Source organism: Oryzias melastigma, linkage group LG6 (assembly GCF_002922805.2).
Source record: "Oryzias melastigma strain HK-1 linkage group LG6, ASM292280v2, whole genome shotgun sequence".
NCBI lineage: Eukaryota > Metazoa > Chordata > Actinopteri > Beloniformes > Adrianichthyidae > Oryzias > Oryzias melastigma.
This window is the reverse complement of record NC_050517.1, coordinates 26,179,949-26,196,046: the sequence shown is the minus strand read 5'-3', so window position 1 is coordinate 26,196,046 and position 16,098 is coordinate 26,179,949. Positions and strand designations below refer to the sequence as shown.

The window sequence follows — 16,098 nt, the reverse complement described above, 5'->3', positions numbered from 1 at the left end:
GCTGTCCCGGGCTGCAGCAAGATACACAACGCACATAAAACATGTAGATTTTTGGCAGCGGCTGGGCTATGACTGTCTCCTGGGCTGAATGTGAAAAGTATTCATGCCAGATGTTAAGACTCGTGTCCCTGAGGGAGGCACGCGCAGGGCCCGCTCCAACAAAGCAGAGTTTGCCGTTTTATTGCTTCATGCTCACATGAATCAATTAGAAAACAGGAATTGAGCTTAAGTCAGTAGGTCCTTCTTCTTTTTTAAAGTTAATTTTCATCTAAAAATCCTGATATATTTAAGATAAAAAAAACACATCAAATATCCTGTGAATGTGTATCATTATAGGTGATAAAATTAGAGCAGTAACAGGGAACTGTGAATTCCTCTCTGAAATGTAATGGTCCGTGATTGGTTTCAAAGAACGAGGAGAACACAGTGTCTCCCCCTGAAGCAGCTCTGAGCAGGAGGTCAGGTAGTTGAACCGCTGAGTCATGAAACCTCTCTTTAATTATAAGATATTCCTCTCTCACTCATAAGTGAACCCAGTGTGCTGGTAAAGTAAGAACTGAACAAAGAAGATTTACCAGGAATTAAAGGGAAGTTATTATGATTGGTAAAAAGGAAATAGTTTCAACTTAAGGTTCTTCTTAAATCAAATAAAATAACTACAACTAAACCAAACATTTGAGCTTTTTGAACTTTTTCCACCTTTGAGACTAGGGGTGTAACGGATCACGGATAGTTCGGCACATACGTGTACCACGGATCTCCCAGTGAGAAGCAGCAGCAGCTCCTGCAACCGGCGTGTCGTCAGGGGAAGGCAGTACGGCAAGCCAAAAGGATCAAAAATCGCCAGGAAAGGTGGGTATGGCTGCGCCTGATCTGCACAGTTCGTCTGAATACTACAATTAATACCAAAAAATAACGAAAGCTTTATTTGAACTTTTTCATTTAAGATTTGTTTTGGACATTGGACGGTGGGGGCAAGGGAAAAATTGCATACTAAGTTTTTCTTTCTCTCAGTTTTTGTAGATTTGGTCTCCAGACATGTAAATGTAATCAGAAACTACATGTTTTAACATTTTTGTTGATGTTCAAAGTTTAAAGATGTGTGAATGTATACTTGTGCTTTGTAAATGTTTTCTCAAAATTATGTTTTAAAGCTTTTCAAAAAAGTAATTTCAGGCTTTCATCTTCATGTTTTTTCCTGTTTTTTTTTTTTGTTTGTTTGTTTTGTTGCACTTTTTACTGATCTGAAAAATGATCCGAACCAGGACCCTAAAACCAAGACACGATCTGAACCGTGAGTTTTGTGATCCGTTGCACCCCAATTATAGACAGCATTAGGGATGTCCCGTCCATTTTTTGTACCTGATCTAATTCCAGATCATTTGATTTTGATACTGACTCCAGATACTGAGTCCTGATCCAATACTTTTGAAAAAAAAAATAGTTATAAACTGATTTAGGTTGTTCCGTATATTCATTCACCTTCTTTTATCTTGTAACAGTTAAAGAGAGCATTTCTGTGAAGTACCTTGAAGAATCATGTAAATATAGGGCAACTATTAATCCACTACGAACTAGTAAATATAGGTGAAATTAGTTATATGAGAACATTTGGAAAGTAGAGCTTTAGTTTCTGAAGTACTATAAGGCTTTTCAATTTATTATGATACAAATTTACATGAAATATTTTGAAAAAAAGAAAAAAGTGATTATCTCTAAAAATCCAAATAATAAGATTAATTTTCAATTAGAAAATGTAAATAAACTATTTGACAATATCTCTTTTGCAATTTTTCAAGCAAAAAAGCTGTTCATAAAAAAATCAATATTTTTGATGAAAGTTGAAGTCAATCATGTGAAAAAAAATGGAAATTAAGCAATATTTATTAAAGTTGTTTTACTCAAATTTAATTATAAACTAATGATTAAGAATAAAAAAAAAATCTTTAAGCACTTTTTTGTGACATTTCATTACCACTGAAGTGAACTAAAATGTTGAAGAATCAGTTTTATGTGTTAAAATTATGAACCCTAAAAGCTCTTTTAAACAGCATTACACTGGAAAAACTGTTTCAGAGAAAACTTCTCATTTTGAAAATCAGCTTTCTGGCCCGGCTTCTCTCTTTGCAAAGCTCAGCAGAAACCGCAGCTTTCTGGAAACGATTCCACTTATTCAAAGTTTCAGCTCGGACTTTATCTTACCTGTCAGCCCGGAGAGTTTGGACCAGAGCCTAGAAAACGTTGATGGCTGAGCAGCTTTGGATTACATTTTAAAAAACCACCAAACTGTTATTTGCACTCCAGCGGCTGCGTGTGGGGCAAACATGAACCTAAACCTAAAAAAAAGTTTGTGGACAAGTGTGTGTCCGCCTGCTGCAGTGTGGTGAACTTTTTCAAAGAAAGAAAAGAGGGTTCACGAGGTTCTACTTCTGAGAAAACATCACCAAAAATGAAAGATGTTTCTGCTCACCTCTCCAGAGAAGCTGTACTTCCCCTTCAGGATCTGCCGGTATAACCTCATGCGGTTGTCGTCCTCGAAGGGCATGGTGCCGCTCAGCAGGATGTAGGAGATCACGCCCAGAGCCCACATGTCCACTGCGTTTGTATAGGGCTTCCTCACCAAGATCTCAGGGGCAATGTACTCCGGAGTGCCACAGGTGGTCTTCATCAGACATTCGTCTCCCTTCTTCCTGCTGCTGGCCAGGCCGAAGTCGGTGATGATGATCTTGGAATCGGCTCCGGGGTGGTAGTACAGCAGGTTCTCGGGCTTCAGGTCTCGATGCGTGATCCCCAAAGCGTGGAGATACTTGACGCCATCCAGCACCATCGTTAGGACCCGCGTGGCGTCCCGCTCTGTGAAAGAGCCGCGTGCGATGATCCGGTCGAAGAGCTCTCCCCCCGTAGCCAGCTCCATCACCATGTAGACTCGCTCCGCCGTCTCGAACACCTCCATCAGCTGGATTATATTCGTGTGCCGGACTCGACGCAGCACACACAGCTCGGACTCACACACTTCCCGCCCCTCTCGGTAGCGGGTCTCGATCATCTTGATGGCGTACGGCTGCCGCGTGCTCTTGTGCTCCACGCGGACCACGCGGCTAAAACTCCCACGCCCGATCAGGGCCTTGATGTCGTACTTTGCCGTGACTCGGGGGTCGAACTTGGCTCGATACTTCGCTACCTTCTTCCTCTGTGGATCCGGCACTTCAGACGGATCCTTGGCGGGCAGGGCTGAAGCGGTGGGCGTGGTAGTTTTGACTCGACTTGCGAAGGAGGAGTCCAACTTGTCACCTGCTGCTCCGCCAGCTGCACCCATCTTGCTTGCTGTGCCGTCACCTCGTATGAAGTGCTTATAGATATCAGTGTGAGGGGGCTGGACAGGGTCAACCTAAAACACAGGAACAGACGCACATCAGGGAAGATTTACATCTTACTACATCACTAGATGATGTGAGACAGAATCTCCCACATTTGTGGTTTTCATCCTCATTGCACAAGGATTTGCTCATTTATATTTGTTGTATATTTGGTGCAAAGTTAGCATTTCTTGCAATAACACGTTTGTGTTTTTAATTAGTTTAGGTTTTTCAGAATTTCTACACAACACAAGTGTACGGCTGGATAGATCTGATGTTTTACCTGAATCTGTAATGTTAGGATGGGGGTGTGAGGGCTGTAAGCTAGAGCATGTAAACAGAAAGCTCTCAGCAATGGAGAGGGGAAGGATGTTAAGGGGCAAATTTCTAATGAACTTCTGCTGCTCTGCAGAAACTATTTCCTAGAAAGTGACACGTTTTTGCTTTTAGCCAAAACTCGTGCAATCATAATTAAGAGACTATTGGGAATGCTTTTACAGTAGCTCAAAAATGATTGGAGGGGGTCTTTAATCATTTAATAAAAAAAATCAATGGCTTTACACCATCTACTTACCAATTCATAATTTTAGGAAATGTACATAATTGTTTTTACTTATTATTTGTCAACATCTTCTCTGTATTTCTAAACTATTTTTCAGCTATGTTGCATAATTTCAAACTTTTGTTTTAAACCCTTAAGGATTTTCACTTCCATTTATTTTGTAACAGTTCATATTTTTAAAAAATATTTAGAGATTGTTTAACATCTCATGATATTCTAGGTACCCTGTATATACAAGGTGTCTACAGATAAATATAAGTTAAATTTAAGACTTTTAAGACCATTCAAAACAAAATTTAAGACTGTATGTTTAAAGAAAATGAACACGGAAGCAACAACAAAGAGTGTTAACAACGGTTCAGGCTTCCATGACTTAATTTCTAATAATGCACACTTTGTTGTGCATTATCCCTTACTTGTTTAATATCTTGTTGCACACCAAAAAACATATGTTAATTTGAATTAGCTTCACCTGGAATTTACTTTTTACCCGGAACTTGATAGTTGTTAAGGCGATATCTCAGTTAAATTAAATTTAAGACATTTCAAGAATTTTTTTTAAGGACCCTGAATTTAACAACTTTAACATTTATTGTTGGGAATATTTTCAGCATTCATTTTCTTCAGTAACTTTTCCATAGATTTCACATTTCTGCATAATTTTGAATTCCATTTGTTTTTACCACATATGAATACAATTTCAACAATTAAAACAATCTGTTTTTTTGGTTACTTTAAGCCGACAGCCATTTACCATGTAATAATACTTTTTTTGTATTTTTTATTTTTTTATCTTTTTGCCATATTTGCCTGTTTCACATATCATTTTGCAGTTTTCCTTCCATCATCAGAGGACAATGAGAGCTTTCAGCATTGACAAGAATATCCAAATGAAAATCCATTGCTGACCTTTTTGACCAGGTCCAGCTGAACGTCCCCTGGAGGCTCAGGGAGGACCTTGCTGTTCCGGCACCCCATCACATCACCTCACACCTCTGTCCAGCCAGCCACACAGGCCACCAAAAGTCCTGCTTCATCACCGCAACAGCTGATTCAACACACTCCGGACATCCAACATCCAGGCTGTGCCCACACTGGGGCAGAAGTCCATGAAGAAAGTTGACAACACCCCTCACCCAGAGGGGGGGGCATCAATAGGAGCAAACTTCTCCCACAAGTTCAGGAATCCATTGTGTTCTCAGAGAAGTTCTGGCTTTATTTTTGGTCGCTTGGCTCCAATGTGCTGGTACCAGATAAGTCAACCTCTTGGAGGAATCAATGCGAACAAAACTGCTCAATTTGTACTGATGTTCACATCACAAAGTTCTTCAGTTTCATTGTAGAGTTCTCCTTAAAAGCCTTCAGCTTCTAGGAAATGTGCAGAACTTCCATTCCAAACAGAGGTGCGGATGGTGGGAGAATCTGAGTTTCACAGCGGCTTGGATGGAGCAGCTTCCCTGGAGATGGCAGTCTGGAAAACCTTGAAACACAAAATCAAATGTAAACACAAGTTCAGGGAAAAAACAGCAATGAGAAAACACAATTTAGGCTATTTATTCTGTTTTAGAATCACAAACAGAGGGGAAACAAGAAAGAAAGACATCAACCACCATCTTTGGGGAACATAAGCGAAGACGGGCTGACAAAAGAGGAATTTTTAAGTGTAATAAAGAAACTTGTTATGCATTTAGTGATACTCATCATGTCAACATCATGGCGGTTCACAGCAGTGCTGAACATGCACCCATAAAATTGTTTTAAAGTAACTAAGTTCTATAAGAAAAAAAAACACTGATATAAGACATCAAGTCTTATATAGGTTGGAATAGAGCTGTGAGAGAAAAAGCCTGGAGCAAGATTAACGAGATTTGCACTCCTTCAACATTGCACACCTAGACTCTTCCTATTGTGAGTGCATGTACTAGTTTTGGGTAGCGACGGATTTTTGTTAACACCATATGCTAAAAAGCATGTTAAAAAATACCCCTTTAGCACAATCTTGAACCTACCACTTGGCACCGTAGCTTGACACTGCCGTTGTAGCTCTGGAGTCAAAACTTTGTGCAATTAATGCAATTCCAACAAAAGCTAAGAAAAACAGCTTATATGCAATACTTTACTGTAAAGCTTTTAGAATCTGTTGGAATTTTGTTAAATGCACAAACAGTCCAACAGTTGCAAACAATTTATAATAATGAAAAGAGAGTGTAATTTCCTGTTGTTAGGCACAGCTTTGACACAAAAAGTTGAACAAATTTCCAGAGTAAAGTTGAACCCAGAAGAGAGCATTTTGAAGTTTATGATGAATCCTAAATCCAGCTCCAGTGTGACAATTTACAAAGAAAATATCCTGATTGACCCAGAATAAGTAATAAGGAAAAGACAAGAGAAAGAAAAGAAAAAGAAATACTGTTGATCAGGGGTGTCAAACTAAATCACACAAGGGGCCAAAACCCAAAACACACCTTAGGTTGCGGGCCGAACAGGATAAACATTTACTAAACACACTAAAACTATTTTTTTTAACTTTAAAAATGTAAATTTTTAACAATTATGAACGAGATATATAGCATTACCCATGGTAATGCTAGTGTGAATGTGTAAACTGAATTTGGCCGCTGAAGATGCTAGTGCTGATGGCTGAAGATGCTGAAATTGATAGCTAAAAACATTGAAGCTGATAGCTGAAAATGCTGAAGCTGACAGCCAGCTAAAATATTAGCTAAATGCCAAATTAGCCTAAAAAACTAATAATAAAAAAAAACAAAAGAAAAAACTTAGGTTAGCCAAAACAGCTAGCATGTAGCTGAAAAAATAGCTAATCTTCAAAATAGCCAAAAGATCTGAAAAAAGCTTAAATTACGAAAAAAAAAAGCCAGCGTGTAAACATTAGCCTAACTTCAACAGCCTAAAAACTTATTAAAAAGCCAAAATTAGCCAAAACAGCTAGCATGTAGCTGAAATACTAGGTAAACTCCCAAATATCCTAAAAAGTCTTAGTAAATGCCAAAATAGTCCAAAAAGCAAGCAGAATGGCAATTTTTAAAACTTTAAACCATACATTTTTTATATAATTCTGAATATTAAAAAGATGGGAATATTATTCTAGAATAAATCAACTTAAACCTTAGATAACTTTCAGTATTTTATTTTCCATAAAAATACATTTTGTCAAAAATATACAAGTTAAAAATAAGCGCAAGATAGCATCGGGCCATTAATAACAATAAAATAAAATAATCTGGAGGGCCGGATCCGGCCCCCGGGCCTTGACTTTGACACGGGTTGTAGATGATGCTTTTTTAATTGCCCAAATCTAATTTTCTTTTTTTTTTTTTGCTTTTTTGCTAAAGAAGAGTAGATGATCTAAACTCACACTTACTCTAGATCACAACTTTAAACTAAACGATTCACAGATTGCTTGTGATTAAAACCAAAAGTTATAAGCAAATAATTATTACTAGGAGAACTGTGTATGTTTTTTATTAAGATACGAGAGAGAAATATTCCTGAGGCCAAAACATTGTCAGTATCAGGGCAGCACAGATTAAAATCCTATATGCATGCAAAATCCTATACAAAACAGGGGGAGGTCAAACGTTTCAGCACTAATGATGGTCAAAGAGAAAAACAAAATTACTGCTTTAAATTAGCATTAAACAACTTATGAATTATTGATGCAAACACAAATTAGCTTAGGTGCCAAGAGACTCCAGCATAATAAATTATCAACCCTAATATTTTTACTGCTCCCTGTCCTGAGGGGTTAAAACAAGATGAAGCTTAGAAATAACACAAAAAATTACTAGCTAAAATATTTTTTGCATGCAATAAAGATAGTTTAATAAAAAACTCCACATCTCTACAAACACAGCTTATTTTTATGCAAACTTGAATGCTGTTCTGTTTTTGAAGATTTGATTTACGTGGAATGCACACTTTCTTAAACAACAAACAGAAAAAACGAACAAACAAACAAATGCTTATGTTCATAGTTGTTGTTACACAGACCTGTAGGTGCAGAAATCAGATTTTCCAATTCAAAGTTTCTGTCTCCTCCATTTTGCCTTAATGGAGACAAGAGAAAGAGCAGAGGAGGTGCAGACACCTCCATAATCCAATAATGCACGTAAACATGGGACTATAATGTTTGTGAAATTAATGAAAAACGACAATTATACCAACCCAGTTTGATGAGTTACTAAATTGAATTTATTTTTTTTTATTTCCAGAAATAAAATCCAACTCTAAAATAGAAATTGCAACAACCTCGAAGTAGGTCTGCACAATAAAATAAAAATTTGTCGTATTTGTGGTATCAGCCGGTGCAATAAGTAGGACTGGGTATCGGTTATAATTTCAAGAAACAATTCGAATTCGGTTCACAAGAGCCTGAATCGATTAGATTCCGACTTATTTGGATTCTTCAATTCAATTCAATTTTAAGTTTACATATTTATACACATTTGTTTAGAAATGCATTAAAAATCTACTATGTAATTTGAATATATTTATATTAATCTGATAAAGTTCCCATATTGTAAAATCTATTAGTGAAATAATGAGATTGTAAATAGCATGCAGTATTACATGGATTCTCTAAAGGAGAAGTTCTAACAAAAATCTTCAGATCATTAGCATTGTTAACAATGCTGCTTCTCCTGGAGGATGTTTCAGTTTGGCCACTAGGCGGCGATCGCCCCTAGAGGTGCACCTTATTCCAGAGGAAGACCACAGTAAAAGGAAAAAAAACAATGTTTTAGACCACATAACGTTACTTTAAAAATATTTCCTTAAAGGAATTTGGAAAATTAATGCCTGTGAGTAAATAAAGATGTTCATTTAGTCAGCAATGTTTTTTTTTTTTTTTTTTGGTCGGTTAGCATTAGTCGTCCTATGGGGAAATTCTATTGAACGTTAGCATCAAGTTAGCGGATTTCAGCTTTATTGCTAAATCAATTTATATTTTTTGTGAAACGATTATTGATCTATTAAGCTTAAATTGATTTGAATCGATTTATCGATTTTTCAAACCAGCCCTAGAAATTAAGCATATTGTAAAAAAAACGGTGTAAATTGAAATACATTTTTACCTTAAATCATCATTTTCACCTTTTGATCTGTTGTAAGAGCATCTCCAGTTTTTTTTTTTTTTTCAAGATAATTATGTTTTTAACCAAATTTAAAAAAAAGTGTTGTTTTCTAGTGACATGGTCCTCAAATACATGCGACCAACAACATTTAACTTTGGACGCGCTTAAAATAAGTGCAGTAATGTGTATCTTATTGCCATCATTTTTTGTGCTGGTTGCACGTAATAACGTGTGAATAACATCAGCCTTTATTTAAATAAAACTGTTGCAGTGAAATGTAAACAATGTATTAGTTTTTTTGTTTTGTTTTTTGTTTTGCTTGGATTTTGTTCATGTATCACAAGTCATATCATTAACGCGATAATGATCACTGATATCTCACATGGCTGTTTACCTCATAGTGCAGCCCTACTAAAGAGTGTCAAAACTTTTCTTTTTTTTTTTACAATTTTTAAATTGTTTGTGTAGAGGTTTTAGTTTCTGCTAATTTTTTTTACCCCACAAGTTGAATTACAACTTTTAAAAAATTGTGACTAGAAACTCAATTAATACATCGTGATATTATTGTTGAAGACAGTTGTGCATCATAAACTACACAAATCACGATTAATAACTCAAATACAACAACTTTTTCTGTTTGTTTTTTTCTGTAAACAATAATAAAACACACTTGAATCCACAAACAATAAAGATTGTTTTGTCATGTTTAAGTAAAAGTAGATATCATTGCCCTTTTAAGAGTTTTTTGTTTGTTTTTTAGTCCAGTTGGGGTCATGTAACAACTTTATAAACTGTCTAAAGCAGATTTATCAACATTTCTCATCAAAACAACTTTTACGAACTAAAGAAACAAAAAACTAGGCCAATGAAAAGTTTTATTTTAACTCACCACAGGCGAGGGAGTATGGGAGCAGCTAGCTAGCCTGTTAGCGGCAGGGCAGGACTCCCAGCTCCTGCCAAAGCCGGCCTCCTCACCCCACTCTCACTCAGCTGGGCTCTCCATTTTCACCCCTCACTTTCCCAACTTCCCTCCTCCGGACAAACCGAACTAATCCCGCTTGGACTCCGTCACCGCGGTTTCTGGGTTAGTTCGAAACTCCCGGCTTGGTCTCGGTCGTGTTTCAAAGTGACTAAAGTGAAGAAAAACTCACGAAGTTTGTTCCCGACGGGGAGCGACGGGGTTTTTCTACACGGAGGACCACCTTCCCTTTGCCAGTTCCGGTCAGCGTTTTCAAAATAAAAGGGGATAGATTCAACAGTCTTCAACATCCCTTAATATTTTTATTATCGTTATTTATAATAATAATAACAATAATAATCAATCTTTTTTCCCCATATTTCCTCAGATTAAATATTAGTTTTTATTTCTTCACGTTGAACAGAATCACATCTAAATGAACTGTCAGAGAAAAACAATCAAGGTTACAAAAAATGTATTTGAACACCAGAAATAAAATAAAGAAAAAACTTTTGTCAAGTTACATAAAATCTGGGTTTATATGAAATGTTACATATAATTCACTTTAAATGCTCACTGTAAATGTCTAATATAACACACATGGACAGGAAAATAACGAATAATGTTATTCAGTACAAACCACTGAGGTTTTGATCAGAGAATCAAATAAATCTGCTCTTCTCATTTGACCCTTAAGGCTTTGAAGGTCAAGTAGGTTGTTGCAACAGGTTTACAGTGGTTTATAATGTATTTAGCCGGTCACAATCAAGAAATTATGATTCTTTTAAAGTGTTAGGAGTCGCATAATATGGATTTTGTATCAGGGGCCTGCTTGCTGGTAAAAATTTGAACGCGGGCCAGATTTTGGACATGCCTGATCTAAGCAAATAAACTGAAAGCCTAACATGCTGGAGAAGTTTTTATTGTTACAATATCAATAGTAACACAATGTGTGTTTGTTTCTTGCATGAATTAAATTACTTTAGATTAATTCATTTTTATGATTTTTTTTTGCTGTTTTGTGTATTCTTTTGAAGTTTCAGACTGGATGGAAGAAAATGGGAGAGTTAATGGGGTTTTTTGGGAAGGGGTAGGGGGCCATAAAAGGATAAAGAACATTCATCCATCGATTTTCTTAAAATTTATAACATATATGCAGCAAAAGTTGCTTCAAGTTTAGCATTACTAGTAAAACATGCGATCAAAGGTTGAATTTTGGGCCAAATTAATCATGTTCACTCACTCAAGCATCAGCAAGAACATAAATAGTACATCAATAATCGTTAATTTCATAAACCGTCATACATACATCTACACAGACTCAAATATATCCACATGCTACATATACAGGCTAATATTTTCTTTTAAGGAATTATTACAGCAATGACAATCAATAGTTCTTTCAACAAAAAAAACACATGTTGAGGAACCAAATAATTTAGTCCTTTGAGAGCTATTACACTGCTTTCCAGGCAACCTTCTCTTAGTTATATAAGGATAATATGATATCAAATTCTGACGACTGAACACAGCAGAAAATCAGCTCGGAGCAGGGAACAGAAGCAGAGTTGTAGCTTGTAAGATCAGGCTTGGAGAGCCACTAAACCCATTACTGTTTGTGTAAAAGCTAAGATTAGTTAATACTCCAAACACATTATTTCGATTAAAACTAAAGGATGTCCAGATTTCATCATGATGAAATATTTTATCAGTATTAGGGGGCATCGGATACAATGACTCTAGGTGAAAAAATGCTTTATAAATGACCACAACTATGTAATAAAATTATTTATAATCACAAAAAAGTCCACAATTAAAAGTGCTGCACGATTCAAATAAACCTATGAAACAAAATATAGAGGAAAGTAAAACGTGACTGAAGTTTTAACATGATGATCATTTGGACTGAAAAAAAAATAATAAAGAAAAGATTATTACATTTTATAAATTCCAAACACGGATGTTGATGGTCATGATACGGGCTTTATCTGAAACCAGAAAAGATCCACAAGGACTGTTAGTTTATAGTCAGGCTTGTATAACTTGTTGAGAAATTTTTCTACATTTTCAAACAAAAGGCTAAAATGATTTGACCATCACAAATGCTTCTTGAAATAAATAATGCAAGTTACCTTGAGGCATTTTTAATGGTGGGGTTAACATCTCCCAATATTAGAGAGCAGAAATTATGTCAATAAATATTTTTGGAAAAGAGATTTTCTTTCCAAAATGCCAAAAAAGTTTACGAAATGCAAAAATCAATTTTCAGCACAAATACGTTTTACTTTACATTGTTATTTATTTATTTATTTATTTTTGTGGGAATGTAAATTCAGTGTTCATTTAGTGAAATCCAACAAAACTGAGCAGCAACATAAAGTATTTTATTTTGAAGGCCACTGCTGGAACTTCCTATGCATCCCTACATTGATGTGTCTAGTTGGACACATCTCCAATTTCCACACAACTTTTTTTTCCCCACGTTTTCTTTTTTTGTTGTGGAGAAATGGGAAGACCTCCCCAGGCTTGTTTCTTATGTGTCTGTGGTTTCGACCCCCTACGCCCTCATCACCACTTCCTGGACCCAAAGAGACTGAGGAGACATTTTGTGTGGAGAAGCTCTGTACATTTTTGCTGGTTCTGCTGGATTAGAGAAGGTTAATACTAAACAGATGTTGTTAATGATGAACTTATCATCATTCCAGGCAAAACATAAATAAACTAAAAGTGGATCCAGTCAGTTTATCCCTCTTTCAAAAAAGCCGTGAACATCTCAGAGTGGTATCTAAGACACCAGGCTATGGAAATACTATACTTTATCAAAAAGAATCACATACCTAAGCTTAAAGATCCACTCCAATCATTTTTTGATCTAGTTTCAAAGCATTAATTGTGGTCTTTAAACTATGATTATGCCATTTTGAGCCAAAAACAAATAAAATTGTTGTTTTCCAGGACATAGTTTCAGCAGAGCGGCAATAGTTCATCAGAAACTTTACTCTGAGTTATGGGTAGAACTGCTGGCTTGCAACAACCCCACCCCCTTTGCTGAGAGCTCTCTGTTTACGTGCTCTCGCACTAGCTTACAGCACCTCACACCCCCAACAAAAATGGGCAATACTGGAACTACCCAGCTGTACAGGTTTGAGCCTGATGCCAGGAAAGGCGAGGAAAACAAAGACGTACATGACTATTTTCTACTCCACAAATGCGCTCTTTTTCCAACAGCATTTTATGTCTGCTCCTATTTCTAAACAATTTGAAAAAAAGAAATGCTCAGAAATGCAATTTTAATCTTAATGTCTTTATGTATATATATATATATATATATATATATATATATATATATATATATATATATATATATATATATATAATGTGAGATTAAAACTGCATTTATGAGTCTTTCTCTATTCAAATTGTGTTGGATAAGGAGCAAACAGAAGCCCACGATTTGAAAAAGTTGGGTTTGTGATGGAACTATAGGTGGGCTGAAGTCTTCTTGCTGCACTACAATTCCAAACCCTCCAATTGCAGTCAAATAGATCCATGAACGTCTTCATTTTTTCATGTCTGAGCTGCCATCTGGCTCAAATCTGTACGGCTGCATAGCTCACTACATCAGCTACACTACTGTTAGCTTGGGGTTGTGAGAGGCTGTAAGCTAGCGCCAACAGTCCCATTCAGAGGCAAATTTCTAATAAGCTCCTGTTGCTCTGCAGCAAACATGTCTTAAAACTGACACAGGCTTTTTGATTTTAGCTAAAACTGCATAAATTGTGCTCAGGTCTAAACTGACCCATTTTCAATTGTGAAAATTGGTCAGTTTGGACCTGAGCACAATATAAGACCACTGGGAACAATTTTACAATAAATGAAAATTTAATTGGGAGTGAGACTGATTTTTCAGCCGTGAAACAGTCAGAGTTCACAGAGAGGAACATTTCACTAACATGTTTGTGAAGATGGATTGAAAGGTTGTTGACTTGTGTATATTAGGTTTTACCACAAATACAAAGACAAATAAATAGATTTGAGTTTTTATGATTTTAGTCAGAACCAAAACACTTTTAAAGTGAATCTTTATGCATTGAACCTCAAAACTGGAAAAAACGTCTCCTCTCATATTGCATGCATTTGAATCTGACTCTTGCTGTTCTTTTATGTGGTGGGGTGTCTTTGGTGCACTCCAGGGGGGCTCTTTCTGAGATCAGCCGGGCCTCATAATTCAGCACAGACGTGAGGAGAAGCCACTTCACTGCTCCTTCACCCAAAAACGGGACAGAACCATATGTTCAGATGAAACTGAAGGAGCACGTGTTTCCTTTCAAAGCAAATTTGATGAGTTTCTGTCTCTTACTCAACGCTTTTAATGCTTTTGCACCCTTCTGGTTTATTTATCGATAGTCATATCATCAAACAGATGCTAAGATGACACAAACACAGGCGGAGGCAATTCAAACTGCAGCTTTCAGTGATTAAACAGACTTTAATTGAAATATATTTGCGTCCGTTATATTATTTTCAATTTTTTTTTCTGATTTTCACATTATTTCAAATACAATAAATTTAATTTTGTGTAGTTCTTAGTATGTAATGTGTTGTATCTCAATTTAGTTCCCCCGTTCTTTGAAGAATTTTTTGGTTTTAGACACTTCGGAGGATTTTCCAGCTTTAAAGACAGTTTGAGGCCATGAAACAGCATCTAATCCAGATTCAAGTCCAGATTTGAACTTAACCACTACAAATCCTTCCTCTTGTTTGTTTTCTGAGCCATTCAGGGCTGCGTTTAAATCATTGAGCTTGAGGTAAACTTCATGATGCTGTACCAATAGTTGACTCAAGGTTTAATGGGACACACGCCCGCCAGAATGTTCCTCTTTCGACTCATCAGTTTGCAGAATATGTTTCCAAAATTACTGGAGATAATCCAAAAGATCTTGTCAAATAGGGTGGCTGTGGTGCAGAAGTAGAGCGTTCAACATCTAATAGGATGATCACAGGTCTGGTTTTTGCCCAACCATGTGTCGAAGTGTCCTCGGGCAAGACACTGAACCTCACATTGCTTCTGGTGGTATTAGGTTGGTGTCAGAGTCCAGGAGTGGAGCCACCATCAATGTGTGTTTGTGAGTGAATGAGACTGTGACTATTAATCGCTTTGGGCCTTCAAGAGAGCTATAAAAGCTCTACACAAGGACACACTATGACCGATATTTTTGACCTTTTTGATCATCACTTTTCCAAAGAATCAATTTTTCAACCCTCTTTCTGACCATTGAGTCATGAACTTTGACCTTACCTGTGTAAAGTGAAGTCTTACCACCTTCTTTTGTTTCTTTTATAACCTCCTGGACTGTCGGTCAACAGTCATTTATTTTTGGGAAGGTTCTCCAGTTTTTAACAGTTTTCTCTTTTTATAAAAAGCGAGTCTCACCATGGCTCCCCTGGAGTCCTAAAGCTAAGGCCTAAAGGCTGAAACATGTCAGGAATAACCGTTTTCTCGTTTGTTCTTGAATTGTTAGGCTGAATCCTATCAGGATTAAGTGGGTGGGTCCCAAAAACAGACTGGTCAGAACTGGCAAATATTCATTTATTCAATAAAGTGCAGTAGGCCAGGGCTCCTCGGGCCACCGAGAGGGGGAAGGGGTCAGGCACATCTGTTGTGGAGAAGGTGAAGCACAGAATTCCACTTGTGTGCTTGAGGACATCCAGGAAGGGAGAAGGAGAGAGAGAGAGAGAGACCACAGGGCAACAGCACCAGATCTAGGAAATAAATCTAAGTCTGTCCTGACAAAGTTCATGAAGGCAAACCGGGGCGCAGAGGACAGCAGCTTTGGCAGGCCAGAATCCCATGAAGGCAGGAGATCTTCTGGCGCAGCTCAGCAGGGCAGCTCCTGCTATAAAGGCAGCCACACAGGTGATGTCAATAAGGTAGATTACCTGTGAGGCTGAGGCATGGCCATGACAAATCCAAATTCTTCCCGGACTGCTTCTCCCTACCCCTACATTTACCCCTCCAAACGGAGAGGAATGGAAAGAATGGTTGTGTCCAAATTCCTTCACCACTAACTATATAGTGCGTTCACCATTTTGTAGTGCTGTCCGAATCTACAAATCCAAAAATCCAGT

General features: G+C 37.0%; 1 protein-coding gene across 3 annotated transcripts in view; it reads right to left on the bottom strand.

Moving 5' to 3' along the window:
• pskh1 (protein serine kinase H1) overlaps positions 1 to 10,259 on the bottom strand; it is a 16,800-nt gene extending 6,541 nt beyond the window's left edge. The window contains exons 1-4 of one of the 3 annotated variants that reach the window (XM_024281531.2): positions 9,901 to 10,255; positions 7,930 to 7,985; positions 4,828 to 5,398; positions 2,471 to 3,388 (exon numbers count right to left, since the gene is read on the bottom strand). In XM_024281531.2, the coding sequence (XP_024137299.1) occupies positions 2,471 to 3,388; positions 4,828 to 4,896 (987 nt within the window). In that variant the 5' untranslated portion in view covers positions 4,897 to 5,398; positions 7,930 to 7,985; positions 9,901 to 10,255. Of the gene's footprint in view, positions 1 to 2,470; positions 3,389 to 4,827; positions 5,399 to 7,929; positions 7,986 to 9,900 lie in introns of all 3 variants that reach the window. The other 2 variants (XM_024281532.2, XM_024281529.2) reach the window with 2 other exon arrangements.
• Positions 10,260 to 16,098: the final 5,839 nt, after the last annotated feature.